The 25,324-nt window shown below is 40.3% G+C and overlaps 1 protein-coding gene across 1 annotated transcript in view; it reads right to left on the bottom strand.

Annotated features, from left to right (window-relative positions):
- The window catches only part of greb1l (GREB1 like retinoic acid receptor coactivator), a 144,005-nt gene that overhangs the window by 59,522 nt on the left and 59,159 nt on the right, over window positions 1-25,324 (bottom strand). Inside the window, exons 3-7 of the mRNA XM_007900925.2 lie at window positions 12,298-12,457; window positions 8,217-8,423; window positions 4,504-4,680; window positions 2,100-2,276; window positions 1,647-1,799 (exon numbers count right to left, since the gene is read on the bottom strand). Coding sequence (XP_007899116.1) covers window positions 1,647-1,799; window positions 2,100-2,276; window positions 4,504-4,680; window positions 8,217-8,423; window positions 12,298-12,454 — 871 coding nt within the window. The 5' untranslated portion in view covers window positions 12,455-12,457. The remainder of the gene's footprint in view (window positions 1-1,646; window positions 1,800-2,099; window positions 2,277-4,503; window positions 4,681-8,216; window positions 8,424-12,297; window positions 12,458-25,324) is intronic.

Genomic DNA, 25,324 nt, shown 5'->3' with positions numbered 1-25,324 from the left:
CCAAAAGTGGGGAGATAACGATCCCCTTTCACCTTCCGTTGCCTCCTGAGTCAATCACCTCCTCCTCGTACAGATCAAATTCCATCAATACAACACAGACTGTGAAAACACTTAAAATTCAATTAAACTGAATGGTAAAACTATTTAGGGGTTATGGAGAAAGAGTTGGAAAATGGAATTAATAAATTTTGTGATACAGTAGCAGTGGCAGAGGCTCGAGGGGTCATAAAAATTTCAGCACGCCAAATCAGAATTTCAGACAACTGAGTGTTAGCAGCAGTAATGTTAACACACAGGCAAAGGCATCAATTTTGTCTCTGTCATATCTATGCTTTACGCCATCCTTTCATCCGCAAAATATACAGTCAATTCACTTCTATCTCTCTCACTCTGAAAGCATACTATTTCAATATCTCCCCTACCTCCTCCATAGCAATAATCTACCACAACTATGTCAGTTAATTGAAGTCAAGCATGACCATGAAACAAATCTCCATGAGCATCTTTCAGAAAGTGAGTGAAAACTTTGAAAGGAATTTCTCAATGATCCATTCCTGGAAGAGGGATTGTCTTGCTTATTCCCAACCCTTCTGAGGCAACCCTTTTAGATCCCAGTCCCCTAGCTAGCAAAGCATTCAATATTTCACTGCCTCATAATAGGGTGACGGGCTCTGTTTTTGTGTGGGTTCAAATGGGGACTCCTGGTATTCTGGGAGGTCACTGTCAGTGAGTAATAATAATAATAATAATAATCCTTGCATTTGATATAGCGCTTTTCACGTCGGGAGGTCGTCCCAAAGCGCTTCACAGAACACACTGTAAAGTGAATTGACTGTATATTTGTGGGCGAACGCGGCAGCCAATTGCGCACAGCAATGTCCCACAAACAGTCGTAGATTGAAAATGACCAATTTATTATTGTTTTTTGTTTTGGAGGGATTATTATTAGGCGTGTGGAGTAAGGAAACTTGCCCAAGGTTTTGCCCTGTCTGGAATTGAACTCAGGTCTCTCGCTTGCAAAGCGAGTGCTCTAACCACTGAGCTACAGGACTCCACCACTGAGCTACAGGAGTAACCAAGAAACGAGGAGAAGAAAAAATGAGGGATCCTCCCTCTTTAGTTCTTTGTAATTAAAAAGAATTGAATCTGAAAACAATTGTCTCCCACAACACTTAAATGTTCCAGACCATGGACTTTGAAACAGGATACAGCCCCCTTGTGTTTCTAGGCTAGTGTTAATCATCCTAACCGTTCCGGGTGTCCACGTTATCAAGGAAAGAAGAACTTGATAGTAGTGGGGATATGTTAGCAAGTTGAGGTGGCCCTGGATTCTTTGGGCTCACAGTGTAGAACAGATGGTTTTATTTTCACATTCAAGTGCAGAGTCTTGAGAACTTGCCTGTCTGACAAAAAAAAATTGCCAACAAAATCGCTGCACTCTACTGTAAATCCTGTGAAGCAATTTATAATAATAATAATCCTTACATTTGTTATCCCGTCGTTGGGACATCTCAAAGCGTTTCACAGAATATATTGTAAAGTGAATTGACTAGGTATTTTTGTGGGCAAGACATCTTCCTGAAGTGAAAGGCTCTTTATTCAATACAAAGATTATTATTATTATGATTGTTATCTTGAGATCTGACCTGTCTGAGAGCTGGCGACTGCAGTGCTTGATCCACTGGACGAGATGATCTCCGAGTTTGGACATGGCGACGTAGAACCAAAGACTGTGGTCACTGGTTTGACAGGGGTCACAGCAGAGGAGTAACTGCTGGGTGACTGGCGGGTTCTGCACTCTGATTGCAAAGGAAACAAAAATGCCATCAATATTTAATGATGATTGTTTTTTTACAAAAACAAACAAATCAAGCAAGCAAACACGGTAGTCCATCTTAAATATGGCAGCAGTAGATTCACACATAAACAATGGCCAATTTAGCAGGTATCGTACCAGTAAGAGTCAACACCCTCAGTGAAGAGAAACAGAATTGTAGAAAAAATTAATGTATAAAAAGTCACTTAACATCTGACAACTTTCAATCAATCATCAGAAGTAAACCACTGAACTAAAAGGCTTTTTATAGGGTTTTAATTACCTTTCCAGCAAATCAATGGTCCCTTTGAGAGAACACCTTGGGAGTTTTTGACCAAGTAATACTTTAAGTGCTTCTGCTTCTTTGGCTGGGTGGTTAGCTTTAAGTTGATGTGATTGGAAAACTCTGTGAAATAGCGAAATCCTTTCTCCCCGCAGCCCACGCAGTTTCCCGAAAATCCTGCACCAACAGCAAGAGCAGTAAATAGAAAGAGGAGATGGTGAGAATACAGACTTCTCAAGTATCATTTAAACAGTCTAAACAAATACATTGATTGGAGAGCATTATAAGGTGGTAGTTGGGGTTGATAAGATTCTTATGGATGGGGTCCATAGTTGGGATCCATAAGATTCGCTGTGATCCGTCTTATAACAGAGCACAATGAAAAGATGCTGTAGATCAGAGCTCCCACATCATTATGTCATCAATCATATGACTGGTGTCATCTCTGATCATATGATCCTGATAACAACAACTTGCATTTATATAGCGCCCTTCACACAGGTAGCGTCCCGGGGAGCTTGATCGTACGAAAGCTAACCGTCTCCATAGGTGCGAATTGTGCTTTAAAACTTATCTCTTGAAATTCTGTGCACATTCTGTTTTTTTTTTGAAAATCAGTGTCAGAGTCCACATCCGAAACATGAACCCTGGTACAACAAAGCACATTAGAATAGGGTTCTACTGAACGTAGTTTTCTCCAAACATTTTAACACGTCTGCAAAATACAGTACATTTAACAGCAAATCCTATGAAATAATGAGATGCCCTCCTGACATGAAAGACGCTGTATCAAATTAAGAATTATTTTATTGTTATAACTCTAATAACTTTGAATAACTCTAAAAAGCATTCTTTATTGACTTAACTCATGAATGCAATGTGACATTACAATGAAGCTACATAATATGTATTTGTTTTTTTTAAAAAAGGCTCGATGGGCATTGAGCTTCTATAACTATCCCCACTGCATTTTGGTCAAGTTCAGAAAACAGAACCATTCAAGAACTTTCAAAGTTAGCTAGAAGTGAATCGCATCTGGTTCAAATAAAACATTCACAGATGCCACACAGCTTTTAAATTTAAAATCCTTTATTTGCAACATTTGCTCCAAAGCAGGATAAATAGATATGCTCGGGAAAAAATCATGATATTCAAATTGTTATGAGTAACACAAGAGCACTCGCTTTGAACTGAGTTTTAATACCTGTGGCCTGAAATTCTTCGTATTCTTAGTTGTTAAAAATAATCTTAAAGTTGTAGTTCATGCAGAATTGATGAAAAATGTTAAAATCAGTCTTAATTTAGAAGTCAGTTTTTCTGCTGTTAAACCACCTTCAAAATGAGGACTGAATCTAGGGCCTCGGGGCTTTAATAAGCCTTTTCAATTTAAATAAATTCTAACACAATGAGGGAGCAAGCTGCCTCCCAGGAAGGGTTCAGACAAGGACTGATGCAAATTGTGGAGGACAGACATTCCCCACAAAACTGCCTAATAAGATGATCAAAGCCGATGTTATGACTGCCTGCCAACAAAAAGATACCAATCAGCATGTGATCACCACCACATTGAATAATTTTGCCTCCATTGGCAAACTGGTCCTAGCTGGATAAACAATGCAAAGCTTACCAACCTATTTGCCAGGACATTGGCTTGCAGGGTTAACAAGAGCCGAGCAGGAGCAATCCCAACCCCTCGTCCTGCTGTAGAGCAGTCATGCTCTGTCATCAAAAGTTCCTGCAGTACTGTGGACCTGACTGGCCCAGGAACTGGACAACCGAGTGCTCCGCAGAGTATCAACTCAATTTCGATATTCCATTATCAGGCATGTTATCTTGAAGCCAACTCAGCCACAAAAAGACCCATCTTACTATTCCACCTCCCGCACCCCCCCCACCGAGACAGAGTGCTAGCCACCACCTGAGCTGTTACCATCAGGAAAACAATCATGTTTATTACCACTAGTAAGTGCGGGATGTAAGGTGCAATGTGAAGGTACTGATCGTGGAACTTTTTAAATAATGATGTGTATCAAAGTAGGTTACATTGTAAAACAGAGTTAATACTATGGGGAGGGAAAAGTCTGGAGAAAAAGAAAAAAAATGGGAAGATATAAAAGCTCAAGGGTTCTCCACTTTCTGCATTTGGGAAATGAAAGAACACAAGAAAACATAAATAATATGCAAGTCTTCCAATGGAGCAAGCTTTAATATAAATAGTAATGTATTATTATTAACAGAGCAAGCTTCAAGTACTTTAATGGAGCATTCACTATAATTCACTATAGCTTCACTTCTTTATGACGGATTGCAGTAAAAAAGAATATCAAGAGAAATAGAACATATCACTTAGGTTTTACTGATTCATGCAACTACAACTCAAGTGTCAAGGAATAAGATTCTTCACCTAAAAGTGCATTCTTCCCATTATCGTCTGGCAGGAATCTTTTGTCTACTGCGCAGATCAGAATGTGCTCGTGGAGATTTGGGGACTTGGCTCCGACCAACACGAAGCCTGATGGAATCTCGATTTGTTCCATGGAGAGAGCTACCAGACGCAAGTCTTTGCCAGCCTGGCAAAAGCCTAAACAAAAGCAAGAAGATTATTTTTTCACAAAATAAATGGTGGAATGGCTGGACTGCCTTTCAAAATACAGCAAAATAGCAAGTAATAGAAACAATGTATCTAACTGCACAGAACAAAAATACAGCTATACAGACTAGGTTCATAATATGCGCAAAGTCTCATTAAAACATTATTTTTCAACTTAGAAAAACATTCTGAGATGCATGCAAACAAATTGCTTTTTGAACTCAACCAAAATTTTATTTACAATACATAACAGTACAGCACTGCTACATCTTGGCATTTCCACAGTACAATCCTTACTGTCACATTGTGCACAGAACTGCTACAGGACAGCATTCTCACTGCCATAGTACAACTGTAATGCGCCAGTATTTTACAGAACTGCCACAGCATTGTCACCAACAGCAGCCCTCACTCCTCTTTCAGATATCCTGAAATTTGTTTGAAACTTGTAACAAGCCCCCATTTCTTTGTGATTTCAGACAGGCTGTGTGCGCCTGACCATACCACCTGCATTCACTGAATTCAAAGGACCTGACACATTTGACAAAAATGTTAATAAGCATTAAGTTGTATACGTTTCCAACAGTGAGAACATTCCCATACGATCCACTCCAGTGCTCGATTTGACTGTAGTGGCAGAGTTCTTTGAACACATGGCTCTGAGTGTTAGCAAGATAACATTCTGAGATGTTCCTGTTCTAAATCACCTTGTGAGATGATGATAACAATTGCCATGAGAAAATACCAAGGACTGGAGAGTCACCATTCAAGCTAATGTTGAAGTCTTTTGAAACCTAAAATCCCACCTCGTCTCAGACCATATTATCTTATACGGGATTAAGGGATGTTCCTTCATTCAGCTTTGGAAAGCAGGATTCCAATTAAGACTGAATTTAAGAATTTTCCACAATTTTGTGCAATCTTCCATTGTAAGGCAAAGTGATTTTATAGGCTCAGGTTAAGTAGAGCTGTAGGTCTTTGTTGCCCAGTTACAGATAGGGTCATTGGAGTCATGTTAAAGTTGCAGGAAGACAAGTTACATTTGTGCCAGTCACAACTACTGCAATAAGATTCTTCACCACTTTTACACCTTAGCACATTTGTTTATTTTCAATATTGTGCTCATAAAGGGGAGAAATATGAAGTGCTCAAAAATGGAAAAAAATTTGACTTCAGGTACCCGGTGTCAGCGTCAAACACTGCCACGTCATGTATATCACAGATTAGAATAAATAAAGAATAAAGCTCCCCATCTACTTTGCCCTCGCAATGTGCCTCAGCCCCAACCTTAAAGGAGGACTCACTACTGCAACAAGTTATTTCCCATTTCTCACATTATACTACAGCCCCTCTGTGTGAGATTGGGATCTGTGAAATTTAATGTCAGCTTTGTGCTATGAACCCCATTCTCTCTCAGCACTGTTCAAACTAATCTTGCTATCATAGCGAACAAACTTGAGGAGACATTCTACCTATCAGTCTCCATAAATTCAATCCCAGGTCCTTCTTTCCTCCTCACCTCCCACTCACATAAAGTCTTTTAAAAGAAAAACTGAACAGGACTGAACTGAAATAAAGGCTCCAGACAAAAGGAAATCTTCTGAAAGCCTCACATTGGCAACTATCTTTTGGTTGGTGCAAATATTTCTTCCCTCATGAAATACACTGCAGCTTGATGCAGAATCCTCAATTATCCACTTAGAGGTTAATTTAAAACTATGAAACCAAGTTATTATTTCAGCAAAATGTCAGATCCATCTTACTTTTCTTTGCAGACCTCTTCCTTGAATTTCAATCTGGGCACAAGACAGCCTTGATTTACCAGTATAACTGTGTTGGTTTAAAGTAAACAGTATTTTCTGGTTACCTAGCTGTTATGTGTCCAAGGTAATGAATGGCACAACAATAACAATGAGAAAAAAAAATAACACTTCCCTTTGGGGACTAAAAAGAGTTTTACTATCTAAAAAAAAATACCTTAAAATACCTTTTTTTCCGTCTATTCCTCTGATTTCACCTAATGACAAAGCATAAGACGGACGCTTATTTAACACCATAAAACTGCATCTTCATCATAAGACATTCTGAAGATCTCTAAAGAAATCCTACAGTTCTCAAAGACTGACTGAGTAACCGTTAAAGTGGTCAGTGCATACAGTGGCTTGTGTGTACTTTGCATTTTAGCACAAATGACAGATGTATTCACATGGGTTTTCAATAAGATAATTGAATTTCAGACATGACATAGCAATTACAAATTCTTAAAATGTTTTACACCCTTGGTGCCCAAAGTAAAACCGTATTAGGCTTATACTGCCAGTAGTTCGAGCTGTAGAGCAGTTAAGAGGACAATCCCTCTTGTTCTGAGGCAGATAGACTAAATCATGTAAACCAGAATCAGAAATGTGATATTATGGCTCCTACATTGGTATTAAGAGTACAGGTATTGACTATGCCGGCTAACAGGATTTCTCCATTCTAACTGCACATTGTCGCCAACGGCAATTTGACCACCAATAGCAAGTTGTCAATGCTGATGACAGACCAGATAGCCTGGTGTATTGGCAGGATTTGGAGGCAGGGATTCTTCCCACTTGGCTCCTGTTAACCTTGTAAGCTAAATCCCTAACAGGTAGGGTGGTCCCAGCTAAACATGCAGTGGGAAGTTTGCTCAGTGATTTAAATAGCAAGCTCTATGATTTTAGTTGGTTAAACTCCAGAGAACCCCAACACACATTCTGGGGTCCCAAAACCTTGGCTCTTGCCAAACTGTGCCTAATACTCTCCAGAAACAGGTAAGCAGGGAGCGTTCCTCTAGGGAGACAGTGTACATTCCATTCCAGATGCTTAGAAATTTCAACAACAAACAACGACTTGCATTTATATGGTAGCTTAATGCTTGGGGAGCGGGGAGATGTCCATAGTTGAAGAGGAAGGTCTTCGGATGTGTTTCGAAGAAGGGGAAGTGAAAGCTAGGTGGAGGGATTGAGGCAGCCATAGTTTTTGTGCATAGTGGAAAGCATGGCCGCCGATGATAGAGCGGAGGAGGCCAGAGCCTGTTGAGTAAAGACAGTGGAAAGAGTAGTGGGATGTAAGCAGGTCAGAGAGATAGGGAGGTGCTAGGGCATGAAATTATTTGTATGAGTGTGAGGATCTTGAAATCGATCCATTCTGCAATAGGGAGCCAGTGGAACCTGGGAAGGACTGGGATGGTGGGGGTACAGAGTTTGGTGCAGGTGAAGATAAGGATCGTGGCGTTTGAATTAATTGGATTTTATGAATGGTGGAGTTGGGGACACCAGCAAAGAGGGCATTGGAATAATCAAGGTCGGAGTTGACAAATGAGTGGATAAGGGATTCGGCTTCGTTGGGTGTGAGGTATGGTCAGAGGCAGAGAATGTTCATTATAAGGCTTTCTGAAGAAGGCTTCATATGTTATAAATAATAATATTCCTTGCATTTGATATGGTGCCTTACCTTCTATGTGGCTTGTGGTTTTGCTTTGTAGTTGACAAAATGACACTCACCATCTGTTGTGCAGGACCCCTCTGGAGCTTGCTTCTGCATGTATGCAATAGGTGGACTGTTTGAATCAGACATGTCCTCTTCCTCCTCCTCATCTTCATTATCCAAACCATTGCCAACCTGTACAGCAGGAAATCCTGAGGAGCTGCTCTGTGTATATCGATGGACCTCGATTTCTTTATCAAGTTCCTCTACCTTTGGTTTGACATCTGTTTCAAGACCAAATTTCAGTCATTATTTCAAATCAACTTCACTTATTAAGATATTAACATCCCAGAAATCTAAGAACATATCTAATCATATAAAATACTTGTAATTTCTAATATATGAATCTCAGGAACGTATAACATAAACCAAAAATTCTTAATCCTAGTAAAGGACATGAATTAAAGCCTTGTTAATATCCGTTTGTCCACATACAATTTCATGCATACTACCCATATCAGAGTATGACATGTGCCAGCAGCAAAGATTGAGAAAAACAACCTTCCTCTGTAAGAGGGATGTTAACAATCCCAAATATTTAGGATTATTCTAATGTTTAACAAATCCTATACCATCTAATAATGAGGAGAACTTTATCCATGTCTCCAATGAGATGTAGACCAAAGGGTCGATACAACACAAACATACACCACTTCAGCAGACTCACTAAACTGTGAGAGATGTCTTGATATACATTTATTAGAAGTTAGCCCAATAAATAAATCACTACATAAAATAAACCACACCTACCACCACATGATCGGAAAGGATAGGGTGCCGTTTATGCCAACTGAGGCCTGAAACTTCTCATTGTCGTGGCTTTAAGATAATGTGTAGAATTTTATAACATTCTTACTTTACATCCAATCCAGTTTTCATTTGGAAGTCAAGTTTCTTAAAAAGAACTGTGGCAGACCAACTTCCAAATCAAGAGCCATTGTAAAATCACCCACCTCTTTGTCTTGTCACTCTAGCACCTCGTCCTCCCAACGTGAAATGCGCTATACAAATGTATTTTTGTTTGTTGTTGTTGTCAAATGAATAAGTTCCCATTATGCTTAAAAGTTCAGGAAGCAAATGATAGTATTAGTCTGATAGAAGGGCTTGTACATCAAAGCTATTTGTTAGAGGAGGCGAAAAGGAGCCAGTCAAGGATCTCTATATTCCTCAATGAACAATTAGTGATAATTAGAAAGTAAGCTCCTTGGAGCTGAGATGGCCTCCAAGGTGACATGCTGGACAATGGAATGTCAGAATTAACTAATCCGGTTCCTGAGGCCCAGGTGGGTCTGCAGTACTCCAGGGCACTGCTGACGACAAACCACCCAGCCTGGATCATCAGCGGGACTTGGAGGGGCAGACTGGTCACTGGGAACAGGGATTTATTACACTTGGTTCCTGTTAACCCTGTAAACCAGAGCCCTAACAGTGCGGTGGTCCGAACTGGACAAGCAGCAGGAGGATTGCCAGTCAGTGCTCTCAATGGCAAGTTATGTGGTTTCAGCTGGTTAAACTCCAGCAGTACCCCAACCCAAATTGTGGCTCTTGCCAACCTGTACATTATATTCTGGAATAATTGTAAGCAAGGTGTGTTTGAATAGTCTAAAGCAAGGTGATGGGTTTCTGCATGTGTCAGACCTAGTTACCAAATCAAAATGTCTTCATTGCCAGGAAATGCTACATTTGATCAGAATTAGTCACACATGCTCAATTCGGTTGAAATTGCAAGTTATACGCAGGTGATGAGAACAATGTCTCACATTTTCCACTTAAGAAGGCTCTAGATAAAAAATACGATGCTTGCCTTGACCTAGTATATGCAGCCCTATCTGGAAAGGACTTCTTGAAAGAAACAAATTATGAACTCTGCCAGTTTGATCTTACACTGCAGCTGGTGGTTTAATGCTTTATGTTTTGTGTTAATGGACTTCAAAGCATGTGACACACTGCACCAACCTTCGAAGGAGTGCGGATCTTAAATGCAATCCTTACATAGCCATTTCCTGATGTTAAACAATCTGTCAGTATGAGGCACTAAGGAAAGGTAACTAAAGGTTGTCTACACCTCCCACCATACATTCATTCCAAATGTATGGTCAGAAGCCTGGGAGGAGCATATTGCCCCCTCTCAATGAAATAAGTCACAGGTTATAGAGCTAAAGATGTTGGGATTAAAACATCTATAATTTCTCTTCTAAAATAAAACAGCTCCAGGGCATGAGTATTAATTCTCAATGCTTTCTCCAATGACTCAACTGGTAAAGACACTAGCCAATGTGCAACTGAGCCATACAGACGAGAAAGCTCATATGTTCCACTTTCTGGTGTGTGCTGTTAACTTAGTTCAACTGAGTGCCCTCAGAGACCTTGGACTGGAGAACGAAAACAGTCAGCCAAAATTCTGCTCTTCCTAACAACACAGTGATATCTGTGTGAACATTGGGGAAGACTCAGCCGTAATCCTCCTCCCCTGGTTGAATAGCATATCAATATTCACAATCTAGACTCAACAACCAATAACAGCTGCAGGGGTGAGGTACTCACGAAGACGAAAGCCAGCATGTACATCAACACAATGCTCTCAGACATGGGTATCTGTGCTCTCAGAGGAGACACAAAAGAGTACACATCCCAAACTGGCCATCATTCAATTTCATCAAAATTAAGTTCATGAAACAGTAATGCAATTTAAGTGAATGGCTAAAGTAATAAGATTCACTTTATGTTTCAGTCAATGTATTTGCACCACGTGTTAACACAGTTTAGAAGGGCCTCTTAACTTTACTGGCAAGTCAGTCAGTGGTTGTAGGCCTGAGCATGGAATAGATGCATTTACTGCATATCTATAGCACTTCAAAATATTTACATGTGTTACAGTAGCCACTTGAAATCTTCTACTCTACCAGTGCAGTAAGGATAGGCAGATTTTTACAAACAAGTATAATATATGTTGGTTTGAATATTTACTAAGATGAGTACAGCTACCTCTTACTTCAATCTAATTACGGATCCAGCCAAGATTTTAAAACAAAGAAGAAATTCAAACAAAGCCTTATATCACGGGATACATTAAGTCAATACATTAAGTCACAGTTGTTCACTCTTCCACAGAGCTAGGCTGTTCACATAGATTCAGACACAGAAAACAGGCCACAGTTACACTAATGTCAGATGCAATACTGTCTTTATTTTCTGGGATCGAAGTGGATAATATACTTCACATTCCAGTTCTTGGTGCATTCAGGCACAAAGTTTTCAATGGGGATCACTTGATGCCTACATGATTACTTGATAAGTAGTCAACCTACAAATACTTTGATCAATAATACTTAGCTCATTTAAAACAGGAATCACATTATAAGTACCAATAAGAAACAAGGAAAAAGCGATTTTGTTGGGGAGGGGTCAGTCGGGTGTCTGACAGATATGGAAGCCCATCACCATGCTTAAGAGTATCCAAACTAGACTGAGAGTTCCACATTTGTAAGTCACTTAAACATGGAAATTTTCCTGTGCCTGGAATGGAATGTAGTTTCTTTCCCTGGACTCTCTCCTTGCTTAGCTAATTTCAAGGAGTATTAGGCACATGTTAGCAAGAGACAAGGCTTGGGGACCTCAGAGTGTGTGTTGGGGTACTGTTGGGAGTTTAACCAGCTAAAAATCACATAACTTGCCATTGAGAGCACTATCATTACCAATGCCCTTGAGTACTGCAGACTTGCCTGGCTCAGGAACCAGAACCAGATTACTGGGATCGCCACAGAGCACTGGCATGATTCCAACCTTCTGTTACCAAGCACATTGCCTTGGAACCAACTCAGCTACAAAGACACCCCACCTACCCTCCCTCCCTTCCCAGATAGGCCTTGAAAGCAAACAACTCGTCAATGTGGAGAAAAGCATGTGCTATCTTCCAAAAAGTTCGAGAGCTACAGAATTGAAGATAAAATGAACTATTATTTCAGCTCGGGTCTTACCATTTCTGATTCTCCGCCTCAAACACACACACTACAAACAATACAGACCATACACACCCACACAGAAAGATCTATTTCATTTCTTAAATAATTGTCAATACAGCTTAAAACTTATATTGACCTTCAGGGGAGAGAGATGGGTTGTCTGACTCCAGATACAACTGAGAGAAGATTGGTCGAGGAGAAACACTGTTGGAGCGAAGAGATGCTTCTATTCTATTGTGAAGAGCCTCTTCAAAACGGGCTGATTTAAGTTGCCCAGCGTACGAATTTCCCATTGTCTGAAAACAACACAAAACATTTCTGGTTAGCAAAAAGTAGACAAGTGTATCTAATTGTTGGCTCTCTCAACTCATACCCAAAACATATCCAGACCCACAGGCTCCAGGTGGGCTGAATTAGCAGAACAGTTACTTCAAATTGTGCCAAAAAGGCATGACCAATGAAAACAAATAAAAATACACAACTTACTGCATTTAATTCTCTTCACGGTCAGTACGTCTCGTTTCCTGACACAGCTTTTAATGCCTTAGTTAACCCACAACATGTGGAGTAACAGCGTTTCCTGTGACAGTGACACAGAATTCCTACCTGGTTTAATCCCATTTGAGGAACATGTCTTCAGCATGTTACAGTCAGAATGTGAACACTAAACATGCAGATGGCTCTGGTCCTCTTCGACCATGCCTTTGGCCACCCTTCTACATTCTCTGCCCTCCAGCCTCACTGATCCCAACTCCCCCTCACACCCCTCCCACTGCTCAGGTCCTAATCCTTGACTGTTCAGCAGCTTGGGAAGTCCTCCCGATGTGAAAGGGGATTTACAAATGTAATTTTTGTATTGTAATTGTTCTTGAGTACAGGCATGAACAGCTGCCATACAATTTTGGAAAGGGTACAAACTGCACAGTGCATTCCTGTTACTCTGTGCAATCTCATTTTGGTAATCACAAAGAAACCCTGAACACTTTTTTTGATAATAATCCTTGCATTTGATAAAGCTCCTTATCACGTCATAGAAATGTCTATTATATCTCTACTTACATCAAGTTTGGCTTCTGCCAGTATAGTTTAGTGCTGTACTTTTATGTCAATTAATTTGGATAGTCATTGCTCTAGGTTTCCATTCTGAACCAATCACTGAAATATCATCAGCATACAATTTAAAGTGCAAGAAACACCTTCTGATTCCTTTTGTTGCATGTTTTAACATTTGGAACAGTTTTTCTTAACTGTTAAATAGCCCTTTATTGAGCCAGTGGACATCAGCTGTAAATTGACTCTCATAAATATTGTGAACAAGTCTACATTTTAAATAATATCCTTATATGGAATAAGAAAGCACTGTTTTTGCACAGGGAGACCCGGGTATAAACTTGGTATGGATTATGGATTGATTGGGCAAAATGACCTCATTCCGTGCAGTCTGTGTAAATATTTGAAGATGAACATGGCAACCAATGTGTGCAAAGAAATGTCCCACAAAGAAACGATGACCAATTTATCTGACAGATTGTTGGCCAGGATACAGGCTTTCTTCTTTGAAAAGTGAATTTGCTTACATCACCGTCCTTCAAGTGCTGTTGCATGGCGACTGGCATATTCAGTGTTTTCTTTCTTTATACGTTACTATTTTTATTCTTCAAGTTTACTAAAGAGGATTAGTACAAGGATTACTGTGCTTTTTTTCCATTTACTGATAATTTAAATTTAACCCACAGACTGGTACTGCCATCTTGGAACACTACTTGTGCTGGGGTAACTTAATGCAGTAGCAAAAACAAAATGTGCAAAATTAGACAAAGCAGACATCTTCTCAGTGCTGTTTTCAGGCCTGTAATTTCACATCCAACATTTTTGGGCAGCTTCCTGGAACAAATAGTGTACTCGGATATTTTTGGTGAATTCGTAGAAATTTTTACTTCATTGCCATTTCCTAGAACCTTGATTTTATTGAAAACTTTGTTGGTAGCAGTCACCTCTGAGTCAGAAGGTTGTGGATTCAAGCCACATGTCAGGAATAAATCTAGGCTGACACTCCAATGCAGTGGGATATTAAACCAAGCTCCCATCTGCCTTTTTAGGTGAACATTAAAGATCACAAACATTTCAAAAAGAGAAGGGAGTTTCTCCCGCTGTCCTGGCCACCAATCCCCAAGATAAAATTATTAAGTCACTAGCTATTTGAGGGACATTGCATGTGCAAACTGGTTGTTGTGTTCGCTTATAAATAGCATGGTCACTACGCTTTACAGTAAATCTTGTGAAGTGCTTTCACATCCCCCTGATGTGAAAGGTGGTGTTCATATGCAAGATTAATATTTTTATTATCATTATTATTTGCTGCTAGATGATCCATTTAACTATTCTGAAAATTAGGTAATGGGCTTTATGATGGAATTGGCTTTGAAATGGACAGGTGTTACTTTGTGCTCTGCAAATGCAACAGGGGAATTTTCAGTTGTATTAAAAGCAGGACCCATCTTCTACAAACACCAAGTCAAAAAAATAATGTTTTTACTGTAACTAACTCCCGAGATAAAACTCCCTAGCTTCCAGGATTTTCTTACCAGAATGATACCACTCACTTTATTAAGAAATCTCACCGAAAAAGATTTTTGAACATTGGATTCCTCTCATCTGTGATTATGTCAAAACAACAAAGACAAAGCCTGGACAGAGGTCAACAGCCCTAGTTCTTAGTGTATTATGTCCTCCTTTGCTCACCCATCCAACACTCCTATGTGAAGCGTGTTATATAAATGCAAGTTGTTATGATTTATGAATATACAATCTTTCTCTCTGTAGTTTTTAAACCTCAATGTTGCATGTCAATTGTGACATTTTGTTCCAAATCAGCACCAATTATGTTCTACGATAGTATTTCATTGATGGCCTCCCTACCCATACAATGCACTCAACAGCCAATTCCAAGCACAGAAACATTGCAACCTACATGTAATCCTTCTCTGGCCAATTATTCCGTGTTCAACTCTCTCAGACATCAAATGAATGTCTCTGCAATATATTAAATACACTTAATAATACATTTACAAACCTATTACCTTAGCAATATGTTGCGGTGAGGCTCGAGCAGCTGAGTACTTGACTCCCAAGGTTAGATCGTCCATCTAGGTGAAATTAATCAATTCTCAGCAATGCCGTTAAATAGATCGTTGGATGCAAGTAAGATACTTCATCAGAAACAAGGAAAATATTAGAGGACTCAAACGCTCTCACACTTCGCCATGTCAATGGCCAGAAGCCTGGGAAAAGGTCAACTGCCTCCATTCTTAGAATAATATGTGCCAATCCTGGCAAGAGGTAAAGGAATGGTAAATAACTACTAACACTGTCATTTATAAACCACAGCACATGTTCTGCCACGGCCCATTTACAGATGATAGTGTAACAAAAAATTGGATTGTATTCCCACACACACACTCCCTGTGAACACATCTACCTACTTCATCCTGACCTGTAACCATTGCAGGCCTGCAGCATCTAAGTCAGCTGGAAACAATATTTTTTTTGGACAGCCGGGTTCTGACACATGCGGAAACCCTTCACCATGCTTAAATGTATTCAAATCAAGCTGAGATTTCCATGCATCCCACCTACACATGGAAATCCCAGAGATACATTATTGGAATGGAATGCGGACTCTCTACCTGGAGGGACAAATCCTGCTTTCCTAGTTCTGGAAAGTATTACGTTGGCAAGAACCAAGGCTTGGGCGACCCCAGAGTATGCACTCAGGTACTGCTGGAGTCTAACCAGCTAAAACCACATAGCCTGCCATTGATATTGCTGTCTTGCAAGCTTTCCCGCTGCTTGTCCAGCTAGGACCACCCTACCCATTAGGACTTTGGCTTGCAGGGTTAACAGGAGCTGCATGGGCTCTCATCAGCAGTGCCCTGGAGCTGGAAACAGTATAATACTAAAATCAGCCCATATCCACCATTGGGGTAAAGAGGGGGAGGTCAACTTTCACCTGAGGAAATAAGTCTCAATTAAATACTTTTTTAAACTCTCGTCAAGTGCAGTGGAATACAATCTGAGCTGACTGAATACAATCTGAACCTCTCGCCATACGTTTGTGCCACTGGAACATTGTATTCTTATTAAGCAAAGCTTGTGGCAAACCTTTGAGGTTATTTGCTCAGTATCTAGCCAAGAACAAAATGTGGATACCAAGGTTCATAGTCTCTACCTTTAGCCTGCTTCACTTTCGCTTTGATATGAAAAATGTATAAATTTACACTTGCTTGTTTTTAACTTGACGTTAAACACCTGCCTAGCACTTTATAATTTTTCAAACAAATCCCCCTAAAATGATTTTGCAAGGACAAATGGTAATAAAATGGCATGTTGTCTACTCTCAAACAGAAAAGATCTGAACCGCCTCATTCTGTAGAGTATGACTCAATGCGAACAAAACTGACTTTTTTTTAAAAATAAGGAGAAAATTGCAAGCTGCAGATATCTTAAGACACTTACTTATATGTTCCCAGTGTGCATGAATTTATTTTTTTGAAATGGATTGGGATTTCTTCTGTCATCATAAAAAGGAATGTTTTAGTCTATTACCAGAGTATTAGGTTTAAGCATGCTCTGTTCTGCCAACATACCATGGATTCTTTCGTAAAGTAAACACTTCTGGTTTTCTAAGGAATCTCAAACATTACCAGGGGCAATTCACAGCCTACATCCCAAGCAGTGGAAGTGAACCCGCCACTTTATAAAAACAAATTTAATCAGCCCTTTTTCTACTTCTTCCAAATCTGCTCCAGGGTTTCGAGCTTGTTTTTCCTGCTGCATTTGAAGTTTCACTGATGTTTCAATCATTCTAAAATGCTCCAGATTGCAGTGTGCGGGACACTGACTGGAACTAAAGACTCTGCTGTGAAGCGGAAAGCTTTCTTCTGGCACGTGCCAGATCCCATGAGGATGACCCTTGTGGCATTTCATTCTTCTTTCATACACAAAGGCCTGCTAACTGCCCAATCTTATGAATTATATTCTCTGAGAACATTGCAGCCTTTTGAAACAAGCAGCGAATCGCTGTCATTTTGATTAAAAAAAACTTTTAGGATACATTTGAGCAACATGAAAATATTCTTAAGTTGGGAATTCAGGAGTGTCCATATCACGTCCTTTTCTGTGAGACACAGTCTACTGAACCATGTTATAATAACTGGAATCTCTTTGTTGTGATATTTTTATTTGACTGTTAATGTCCTAATATTCCCTTAAATAAATCATTGTGTTTCTCAGTTGTAATGCAGTAAATATAGCACATTTCACCAGAGAAAGAAAATGAGAACAAAAAAACGCAAAAGAAATAAGTAGCTGACAATTCTAAATAACCCCCAAAAAATTCCCCACTGATAGCTTGTCGTCCCCATTCTTGAATCAAACCTTATTTCCTTTTTACAATTAGGATAGTATTCAATCCGGGCTATCATTCCAAACTCGAGGTTTTAAAAGCCTGCTCATTTTGGAAAGTAACAAAATATACCCCAAGATTGCCCGCATGACCCCCCATTCATCCACCCTATGACCTCTCTGTTTGTTTCGGCATCACTTCAAGCCTGCTGTATTCAGCCCATGTCAAGCCAGTGGATGTTGCTTCCTCCTACCACCTGGCACGGAATTGGAATACAGTCACCCTTCCCCACTCGCTCCACAGCTCACGGGTTCCCCACAAAAGCTTTACTGATAAAAAGGATCGGGTCCCATTGCGACAATATAAAAATCAGTAAATTTAACCTGCTCTGTGGCGGTGACCCTGTAATTCTGGTGGGTTTCACTTCTGCTTCAAAGGCACAATGAGCAATACATTTCAGGTCTGTTGCCTATTGAATACTCTTGATTTCTGATTTCATTACCAGTTAAACAATAGCACTGGGCACAGTGTCAGCTTCAAACCTGCAATTCTTTCATCCCCCTGCCACCAATCCCAGCAAAGTTTCCATGCGAACAGGTATGGCCTTTAACAGGTTCAAATATTTTATATTCAAAGACCTAATATATTACAAACATTGGGTGCAATATTCAACTTAGTCTGTAAGATCATTTTGCCTTAAATTTAAGATCATGGAGAACTGTTTAATTTGGTAGCTTGTTTTCAGCAGTTCTTAAAAAGAACTAGCTTCTAAATCAAGACCCAATATAAGACATTTTCACAATAATGCACAATCTTAAATTTTAAGACAAAATGATCTTATGGACAAAGAGTTGGCGGAATTATTCTTCATGAACATTTTCTTAAATGAGTAATTTTGTGATGATTTATTTGGTCTTTTGAGATGAAGACCGCAAATTACACAACAATTACAATTTTCTATATATCCTGAGAAGGACTTTGAGATCGTCCTTTTGAAGTGAAAAGCCCTATACTAAATGTAAGGTTATTATCATTATTTGTAGTAGTACTGATCAAAAGAACACATTTCTGCTTTCTGAAACCTAGATGTACAGTGTAGCTCCCTCTACCCCCAAACTCAAAGGGGTGTGTTTATGTCACATACTTATGCTCTCTGAGCAAATTTGCTTCTCACAACGTGTGGCAAGCTTTGTGCAGTGATGCAAGATGAGATGACTCAATCTCATGATTCTTGATGTTGGTGCAGAGAAGATGGGGAGAAAGAGGCGGTTTTCTCATAGTCACTACACTTTACAGAAATTATCTGTGATCCACCATGTATGTGATTTGTGTCACAGGCAGTAATCAAATGCAAGGATTAGTAGTAAACGTAAACCCACTCAAGTTGTTTTGTTATAAATTGTATAATTACCTAAGCTGTACATGCATCGGAGTCCCATTAATTTTCCTACCAAAACTACTTAGATTTTTTTGCACTAGTGGTATTTTACAAGTTGGATAAATGCAAAATTGTAATGGTTTCTTGGTCCCAAATAATCCTAAATCCTATGCAAATCATCTAACTTGTATCGTTACTATCGGACTTTCCGGCTTCATTGATCAAGTATTCTACACGCAGTGCTGTATTTGAAACAAGCACGAAAAAGAAGGTCTTGGCCCGTCTTCATATCACAAAAGATAAGTGGTATTAAGTCAGCCAATAAGACTTAAGTGAATTTACCCGTAACTCATACTTCACATAAATCATATCATTTATGCAAGTTTACCTGTAGCAGTAGTTCTTGGGAGATAAAATCAGGTTTTTTTTGTTTAAAAAAAATTTGAACTTAAAGTCAAAATAATTAGAAAACTTGGAAACTAGAACAATAAAAGGGAAAAACAAAACATTCTATTCTGGCAGGCAGCTCCCAAGTGATTATCGCCACTGTGTTTGCAGAATAACAAGCGATGGCAATATCAAAGTGAGATGTAGGGGTCTAATGCACTTGGTTTTGTGAAGCTTGTCAACCTTTTGTTACAAGGGAACCATTTTAATTGCGGAACAAAGCATTCACCAGTGTAAGTGAAACAGTGTGTGTTGAGACCCCATAAAAATCAGATAAGATAATGGAGTTGAAAAAGTGCTCTTCCTGGTGTTATTTATGCCTCACTACCAGCAAAAGTGCCTTGCAACATAAACTGCAATTTCTGGAGGGAAATCCCTGTACATCACACGAACTCGTCAGAATTCCGCTCCGACTTAAAATCTCTTTCGAGATGAGCTCTCACAAGTCATTCCCTGCACATGAGAAAGTCGAAAAGCACTTTTTCTGTGGCTTCGAGGTGCCAGTAAAATTGCCACTAAGTTACTTCGCCAATGGGGAGCACTTTTGCAAATCCATAAAAACAATTAAAAAAAGGATGATTTGCAGATCTCTCCTTATCAAGTTCATATGAGGTAAAGTGTCCCCAATTAACCTGTACTGCAATCTGGCTGCTCCTCAGACCAGAATATAAAATCTAACAAACTGAAGCCAGCCTTCTCACATCTTCATCAAGTTACAATCTACATACGGATATTTGATCTTGAACTTAATTCGCTTGATCTCAGACAGAATGCAATCAGTTTAAGTTCCCCTGAGCTAGGGGAACAGCATCTACCCTGGAACTCATTCAGGATTATTATCTACTGCTGGAATTGTACAATTATGTTGGTATTGGTGAGGATAGATTGCAATGTACCCAACAGGTTAAAAGGCCGCAAGTCTCATAGAATGGTCACCTGGTCAAAGTAAAGCTGGCAACTAGCATAAGGCAATGCTTTGAAACTGTGGAGTTAAGTAAAGAGAATTAAAACCTCTGGACACTGCACTGCACTCCTGAACAGGGATTTTGGAATATGGCTATATGGAAAGCAGCTTAGATGTTCTGCTCCAGGGCTCCAGCACTACATCTGTCATTCAATGCCTCGCATAGATGGCTTTGAAGTGGATGCTAATCTGTTCGTGTGTCAGAGGAGGAGAAAAAAAAATAAACACGTAGGAGTAATGATGTCAGTCCTGCTTGGTTTGATCAACAAGCAACAGGAAGAGAGACCTAATAAAAAATACCATTCAGGTTTGCAGAAGTATATGATGCCTGGGATTTAGCTACCAAGCTGTAACCTGATCAAAAAGCTCAGATACACATAGATGGACCAGTGCATAAATGCACTCCTTGGTGTAAACCTGCACCATACAGAGCAGAAGGTTTCAGGTGTGTGCTGAATGACCAAAATTACCCAGATCTATGATGTGGGTGTTTTCATCAAAAATTACCGCCAACATTAGGGGTGTCTTTGCAATCGATGAGCCTGGCACAGCCTTGTAGAATTGCAGTAGTTACTCCCCCCCGCACTCCCAAAAAACCTCTAAAATCTGCCAGCACCTTAGATTTGAGTAAATACTGTAGATGATCTCTGGAGAATCACAATTGGGGGCTTTGGATCTGATTTCACTGCCTCTTGAAGGGAAGTGAAAGCCAGGTTTCCGCTTCGGATTGAATCTTAATGATTCCAGCTGGAAGTTGAAGCTGGAGGAAGGCCAGATTGGGCTCAGCTTTCATTCACCCCCACAGCCATGGAGCAAAACGTGGGCAAATACCCAGGAGGTGATGTGGATCCATAAGCTGACAAGAATCAGCTCCTTCAGGAGGAAACGCGGGGAGAAAAGGGGGAAGAGAATCATAAACAGCGAAAGTCATCAGCCATGTAGGAAAGAAAGAACAATGTGCAGATGTGATCTGAATACTGAGACTGGGTCACAGCAGCCTTGAACTCAGTCCGAGATGGCTTATTAGTTTCTACAACATGCGCTGGTTTAGTAAACTTAAAACAATATTCAGTAGATTTGAAAACATCCTGTCAGCTCCCAACTGTCTGCATCTTCCAGTGAGCTCGATTCCATTGGCTCCCTATCCTTCAGAGGATCCAGTTCAAGATCCTGGTCCTCACCTATAAAGCCCTCCATGGCCTCACTCCACCCTACCTCTGCGACCTAACCCCCTATCAACCCACCAGCTCCCTCCGCTCAGCCAGCTCGGGCCTGCTCCACGTACCCCCCGCCCCATCATTGGCGGGAGAGCCTTCAGCCACTCTGCCCCCAACCTCTGGAATTCCATCCCCCAATCATTCCACCTCACCCCCTCCTTAGCCTCCTTGAAGTCCCGCCTCAAAACCCTCCTCTTCGACCATGTCATCAGCCACCCTCCTTCCCCTCCCCTCCCTTACCTAGCTCGGGTCTTAAATACTGTACACTGTCCAGCGCCGTGGGATGTCCTCCCGACGTGAAAGGCACTATACAATGTAATCTTGTTGTTGTTGTTGAAAGGGGCATTTAGTTTGTTCTTCCTAAACTCCTAGAAAAGAAGTAACCCTTTGTAGGATTTACATGAGACAGCATTTGGTAACTTATACCTTCAATTGGAGAAGACTAAGGAATCATTTATAATTCAGTAATAATAAATTGTATCTATCCAGCGCTTTTCATGTCAAAGTAAACCTCTTGAAATGTTTACAAAACAAATTTTGACTAGAAATGAAAGTGAAACCCAGGTAAACGACAATAGACCTGGTGTCCGTTATCAGCTCCTCTAAGACAAGCAAATGGACGGTCACGTCGAAATCAATAGCAGAAAACTGGGAGTAGATGGAAATCATTTGAGAGGGCTGGAATAACATAAGGTTTTATGATTATCATCCTAACCTGCCTTAAAAACATCCAGCCTTCTTTATTAAATATATTAGCATTAAAAATATGCTTCTCATAAAAGGTTGTGTTTTACTACTAGTCATCATTCACTGTTCCATTGCAACTGTCCCTCTTCCCCATGTGGTCAAGAAACAATAGATCTGCAAGAGGTTTCACTAGAAAATAAAATTGATTTTCTCTGAGAGCACTGAGTGTTCCCTTTGATTGTGAATGGATCTGATGTCGAGAAGTAAAACCGAAAATAAAGATTTGGGAGAAACAGCACAAAGCTATGAAAATAATTAAAGTGCTGCAAATAGCGATTGAAGATTTTTTTTAATAAAAAGAATTCATTCCCTGAATCATTCGGCTGACAAAGACAATATTTTATAAAATGAATCATCTGTAATCATTGAACCAGATGTAATAAATCAAAGAAAACCAATACTTTGGTCTGCTAAAGGTTTGACGGTGCCTTAATCCAGTGACTCATAGGTCACTGTGACGAGATCTCAGCTTCAAACTTGGTCCATATTGACTGTATCTCCATCAATGCAGCAATTCCCCCCAGCACTGCGTTGGAACATCAGCATAGACTGAGTTCTAAGCTCCAACGTGGGGCTTGAACCCACAATCTTCTGACTCAGAAACAACAGTGTTACCAACTGAGCCTGGCTGACACCTAAACAAATGGCTTTTACAAAATAAATGGCTATTTTGGTCAGCCAAGTGTCTGACTTGTGAAGAAACCCAAATCCAAAATAAATTACTGAGAGTTCCACATAAGTATGCAAATTTCTCTTTGTTTGATATGGAGTGCCCCAGAGGGATACTCACCTAATCCTGGAATGGACTGGGCACAGGCTTACAAGAGCCAAAGCTTGGGGACCCCAGAGATTAACCAGCTAAGACTGCACATCTTGCCATTGTGAAACCTGTCTGTCAAGTTTCTCACTGCTTATCCGGCTAGGACCACCCTAACCATTAGGGCTTGCAGGATTAACAGGAGCTGAATGGGAAGAATCACAGGTCCAGAGATCAGTCTGCTCTCCAAGTCCTGGTGACGAACCAGTCTGACTGATCCATCTTCCTGGAGAACCGTGGTCCTGCCTGGCTCAAGAAGTGGACTACCAAATGCAAGTATTATTACCAAGACCGCCATAGAGAGTTGACTCAATTCTGATATTCCAACCCTGGGTTTGTCACTTTGGAGCTGACCCAGCCTCAAAGAGAAGCTGTTTGCCTCCTCCATCTCCTGCCCACCGCGAGGAAAACGAAGGAAAATAATAAAATCCACATCCTCATTCACCATCTTTTCTACTGTTCTCTTTCACTTTACTTTTCCCCTTTGGATTATCATTTTGGGCTGACTACCCTCTCAGTGACAATGTCCAGCTCTGTCCCTTTTCCATGTGTGTTTGCTCTCAAATAAAATTTACCTGAATAAACCTTAAGATTAAATGATTCTCTAAGGTCAGTTTTGTTTTTGGTACAAATCTCTCTCAGAGAAGTGGAGCTCAGGCTGGTCTATTCAGTTGCTGCCATCCAATGAAACAACATTCACATTGCCAGCCACAACCTCTGCAAAGACTCTACACCTTTGAAAGAAACCGCCCTCCATGGCTTTATAAACATAACTGCACTTGAGTATCTGGAGTGAACGATAGGACCAAATATCCAACCAATTGGGAATTGTTCAGGTTTAAGTTTGTACTCCTGAGAATAAGTTATTACAAAGAATGGTTAAATTACAATTGTGCAATGTTTATATCTTGCAGAAACATCACTGTAGGTTCAGCCTCATTAAGTGAGCAGAACATCCAGAGCACAAACATTCAATCAAAACTCAAAGCTGCTTTGTCTGCCATCATCTCCACTTTACAAATGACTCACCATTTCTTCATCTCCCCTTCCTCCACTTTTTGATTAAAATATCCTGAGCAACACCAGCAGTACAGGGTACACTGCAATAACATGGCTTGGTGGTACATATACATTCAAGCAATCAATTTACCACGTGGCCCGCTTCCAAATGGAGGCACTGTAAGGGGAGGAGTGCGTTCTTCAAGTGCGTTCCTGCAGAGATGGGGTAAGAGAAAGTCAGAGCAAAAGGCACCAGAGCTGAGCTGGGTGGCTTCTAGTCCTGAGTTATCGACTGGCATCGGCAAAGGAATGTGAGCAAGTGAGCTCCCTTACCTGGAGAAAATAATAATAATATTATCCTTGCATTTGATCTAGTGCCCTATCACGTCATTGAGACGCCTTAAAGCACTTTACAGAATATACTGCATTCTATATAGTGAATTGACTGTATATTTTGTGGGTGAAACGTGGCAGCCATTTGCACATAGCAGTGTCCCACAAACAGTCATGGATTGACCAAATGATTATTATTTTTATTTAGGGATGCGCCAATCGACTAACAACTGGATTCCTACTTACTGCTAGGTAAACAGAGGCGTGTGGAGTAAGGAAACTTGCCTAAGGTTTTGCCCTGCTCGGGAACCAAAACCAGGTCCTCTCGTCTACAAAGCGAGTGCTCTAACTAATAGGCTACAGGAATCATGGTCAAAACGAATAGTACAGAGTAAAGAATTGGATATTCATTTCATAACTGGTGTGCGCAAATTGGCTGCTGCTGTTTTTGCCTAAAAATACAGTTATTACTACATTTTACAGAAACATTCTGTGAAGTGCTTTGAGACATTTCAACATGAATAAGGTGCTATATCATATGCAAAAAGTCTGGTTATTATTATAAGTATCTCTCCCTCTCACCCACCATCACCTCAATGAAACCCACCACCTGCTGCCTCAAACCCCTCCCGATCAACTTGCTGGTCACCCAGCTCCCCCTCCTCTGCCCACAACTGGATGATGTCATCAACCAGTCCCTCTCCTCCGGATCAGTCATTGCCTCCCTTAAAATTTCTGTCATCACCCCCTCCTCAAAATACCTTCCCTAGATCCCTCAAACCCCAGCCACTATTGCCCCTCCTCTTTCTGATCTACATGCTCCCTCTTGGGGATGTCATCCACAGATATGGGGTACA

The sequence above is a fragment of the Callorhinchus milii genome, unplaced genomic scaffold, assembly GCF_018977255.1.
Source record: "Callorhinchus milii isolate IMCB2004 unplaced genomic scaffold, IMCB_Cmil_1.0 Scaffold2, whole genome shotgun sequence".
NCBI lineage: Eukaryota > Metazoa > Chordata > Chondrichthyes > Chimaeriformes > Callorhinchidae > Callorhinchus > Callorhinchus milii.
The sequence above is the reverse complement of the archived record's forward strand: the minus strand, read 5'-3'. Positions and strand labels throughout refer to the sequence as shown.